The sequence below is a fragment of the Aegilops tauschii genome, chromosome 3, assembly GCF_002575655.3.
Source record: "Aegilops tauschii subsp. strangulata cultivar AL8/78 chromosome 3, Aet v6.0, whole genome shotgun sequence".
Taxonomy (NCBI): domain Eukaryota; kingdom Viridiplantae; phylum Streptophyta; class Magnoliopsida; order Poales; family Poaceae; genus Aegilops; species Aegilops tauschii.
Genome location: NC_053037.3, coordinates 236,081,307 through 236,084,852, shown reverse-complemented (window position 1 = coordinate 236,084,852; position 3,546 = coordinate 236,081,307). Strand labels below are relative to the sequence as shown.

General features: G+C 41.1%; 1 protein-coding gene across 1 annotated transcript; it reads right to left on the bottom strand.

The window, feature by feature from the left end:
- Positions 1-625: 625 nt before the first annotated feature.
- LOC120975697 (high mobility group B protein 4-like) lies at positions 626-2,715 on the bottom strand. Its single transcript, XM_040402383.1, has 6 exons — positions 2,681-2,715; positions 1,684-1,761; positions 1,542-1,584; positions 1,413-1,428; positions 859-923; positions 626-748 (listed from the first exon to the last, which is right to left on the bottom strand). The coding sequence occupies exons 1-6, from the start codon at positions 2,713-2,715 to the stop codon at positions 626-628; spliced, it is 360 nt and encodes a 119-aa protein (XP_040258317.1).
- Between the last annotated feature and the right edge of the window lie 831 nt (positions 2,716-3,546).

Genomic DNA, 3,546 nt, shown 5'->3' with positions numbered 1-3,546 from the left:
TTGTGACCAAAAATAGAAGGTCAAAAGCTGGCAGTCGTAAACTAAAATTAACGACATTCTCTGTGATAAGGTCGTAGACGTTTACGACCAAAACAGAAGGTCATTGAACCCATGACCTTTTGTTTTGGTCACTGGCTGTCTGCCCAGGCCACGTCGGATCCGACGTGGCAATCTGACGTGGCAAAATTACGACCAATTGGAAAGGTCACTGACAGGATTCAGCCCGGTCCAGTTCAACCGTCTTTGTGGGCCGAGCCCATTTATTATATATATTTTCAAGCAATTTGTGTCAACTACATGGGCCCAGCCCAAGAATTCAGCCTTTTTATTTTTGGGCCTCAAACTTTTTGTAGTCCATTTCAATTTTGGGCCTCCATAGCAAAAATTCACAAACTTGACGAGCGTTGTTCCAGCAACAGTGAGATACAGGATTTCAAACAAGCATGTATCAAGACCATTTTATTTCTTTCAACGCAAAAGTATTCCTTAAACAGCCACGGGTACAACAGTAAGTACATTCAACAATCCATCATCAATCGGTGAACAGACTATAGCTACCAGCAGCAGCCGCCTGAAAGACTAGGAGATACTACTAAGGAGCTAAACTAACAGCAACCATCCATCATCAATCGGTGACACTAGCAATGAGCGAAAGTGGCGACATTTCAGAGACCCCCTCCCCCTCCTGCTGCTTTGCGCCGCTCACCTCAGACTGGGAATTGTCAGAGTCGTCGGACGCCTCTCCTGCCTGAAACGAAAATAGGGATGGGCACGAAAGAGCATGGATCAATACCACAATGTTGTGTTAATATCACATGGCTACGATTCTGATGAAGGTGTTTGACGTAAATGTTATACCAGTGGGTTATTGTAGGTGTCGATCTTCTTGGTGTACTTGGCCTTGGCAATTAGGGAGCCTTCTCCTGCAATTCATTCAAACAGAGGAGATGTTAATGTGGTGCAAGGCATAGATTCTAGGATAAGTATTAACAGAAGAAGAATAGTTGAACAAATCATGCGAAATGGCATGGCAGATTTGGAAACAAATTCGAGCAGCAGTTTGAATCGATGAGCACAGACTACACAGATTCTAACAAGGCTACAAGGCTACAGACATTTGAACACAACAAACCATAAATTTGAACAACCATTGAGAATAGGAAGTAGATCGACAATTACATAGCGAATAAATTCTAAATATCACTGACCAACTGGGTCAAACAATACCCAAATGACACGGTGCAGCTACACGGAAACATGGAAACCAACTCACAGTCCGCCAAAATTTCATCGCATCACCGAGCAAACACTGAGATTAGTCGGAAGAGACCAACACCGAATAGAGCAGTAACAGAGAGGGGATGGGGGAGTGGGTAACTTACAACATCACTCAAGATACTTCCACTTCTCACCACCGCCCTTGCCAACCTGCGATTTGAACACAAATCAGGACACAGGATTTGAAAGGAAAACTATCACAGCACCAGTTTGAATAAGAACAAGGACACAGGAGTGGGAGCAAAGGGAACTGAGATGCTTACCATGGAGACATGCTTGATGTTGGAGTCCTTCCTGAAGCTGTCCCTGCGAAAACAGAACCAAAATGAGCTAGTCAGGACGCGTCACCATGCCATAGAAACAACACGAATCAAACCACAACAACAAATCAAATCCGGGGCTCACATGAGGACTAAGACGGCGCTCAGAGGGCGCTTGGGCTTGTTGGAGTCCTTCTCGGCCTTGCTCTTCATCACCACAAGTCTGCATCGCCACAGAAATAATAGCAGCAAAGCGACTCAGAACCCGACGTGAAACAACATCAGGAAAACGCAAGAAAAACCACCGCGGGAAATGAGTCCATCACCTAAAACCAAGCAGATGATAACACTGAGTAAGAAAGACTGATGAGTAGTGCTGGTTTACCTAAAACCATTTCCTTGATAACACTCATTTCCATCTAAGGAACAACATCTCGTGTGATGAAAACTTACAAAACAAACGACTCTTAACACAATATCACACCTACTCATAGGTGAGAACAAGGAACATGCCATTTATCTTTCAAATTTAGAAGAACAACACTGCAATCATCCATAGCTAACAAACCTAGATAGAAAGTAATAAACTTATACCCCTGATACAGACCAGGAATTAGCACAAACAATCAGTACATTCTAACATGTTAAGTGGCTACCATTCCAATCATAATCGTACCATGGCATGAAAGAACAAAAATCAGTGACCTCACTGCTACAAATTAAACTGATGCTCTTCTAATACTATACCATTCAAGCTCATGGTCGGGATCAATAATACTAATAACCTATAGATACCATGGTACAACAACAAGCAAATAGTGCAATAATCCCACCACAACGGGGAATAAGTTTTTGTTCATAGTGCATCAGTTTAGAATTTGAAATCTACTGATATTTTCTTTCCATGGAGAAAATCCTTACAATCGGCAAATACAAGTGACCATGAGAAAGGGAGACTAGTTTAAAGCTAAAGCAACACCAAAATAGTATCAAACTGATTCATGTAATCCACTTAATGTCAAATAGTAGCTTAAAAGTTCAAAACTGTTGAACATTCAAAGCATAATGAAAGATGTGAGCCAAATTTTGTTCTGTGTCTAGTAAGAATTCAACACAATAAGGTTCAAAGCTCGACCCGGTACTCCATCTCCTTCTCCGCCATCCCGAACATCTGCATCGCGCAAGCACCACCATCAATTAACCTCAATCACAAGCTTGAAATCAAAGAGGAAGGCATATACACATAAAAAAGAACATGAAAATTCTAGAACAAGGCGTCTTGTAGTTGCCGGGTAGCAACTTGAGAATGAATGATTGATATCCTGGAAGTTATAAACTGGAAGCCAGAGAAGCTACTAGTCAGGTTAGTTTCAAGTTCTGAAACTGAATGCATGGGGTCCAGTTTTAGTATTCTGTGTAAATTAGTCATATGTTGTACCTGTAGTTACGCAATGATTTTGCTCACGTCAGATAGCATGTACTTCTATACGAGATAAAGGATTGCTATGAGTCAGTTTGTGCTAGTGGGCTGCAAATCTACTACATTCTATTGTGCAATGTCAGTCAGTTTGTGTAGCTAAACTGCTAACAATCAACCGAGCAAGTGCATATATACTGCTCGTGAGCACGACCAATTTTTTAATCAGACTAAATTAAGACCGCAAGACCATTTTCTCGCACTGGAAGGTTACACTATACTTCTTTAGAATAATCCAATCATTTTATGACAAAACCAAATATGTTGCAGAATAAAAAATCTACAAGGTGAATAGTAGGAGCTGAGTTTTCAAAGAATGATACATTGGAAGCATAAAGTAGATATTCTACGGGTTCTGCGGCAAGCTAAGCAAGTCACCAACTGGACCAAAACCCCTATAAGTTATGTTCAACAGACTGATGATGATAACGTGACTTCAACTGATACCTTGGGTCAATTTCTGCATTTGAGTAATATGACATTCAAACTTTTAATACGAAAACCATGCATTGTCCTGTGATACAAAGTGGT

Coding starts and splice junctions, on each gene's coding strand:
- LOC120975697 (XM_040402383.1), bottom strand. CDS start 2,715: ATGCAGATGTTCGGGATGGCGGAGAAGGAGATGGA. Junction 1,762..2,680: donor ATGGCGGAGAAGGAGATGGA/GTACCGGGTCGA, acceptor GTGGCGATGCAG/ACTTGTGGTGATGAAGAGCA. Junction 749..858: donor ACACCTACAATAACCCACTG/GTATAACATTTA, acceptor TTTTCGTTTCAG/GCAGGAGAGGCGTCCGACGA.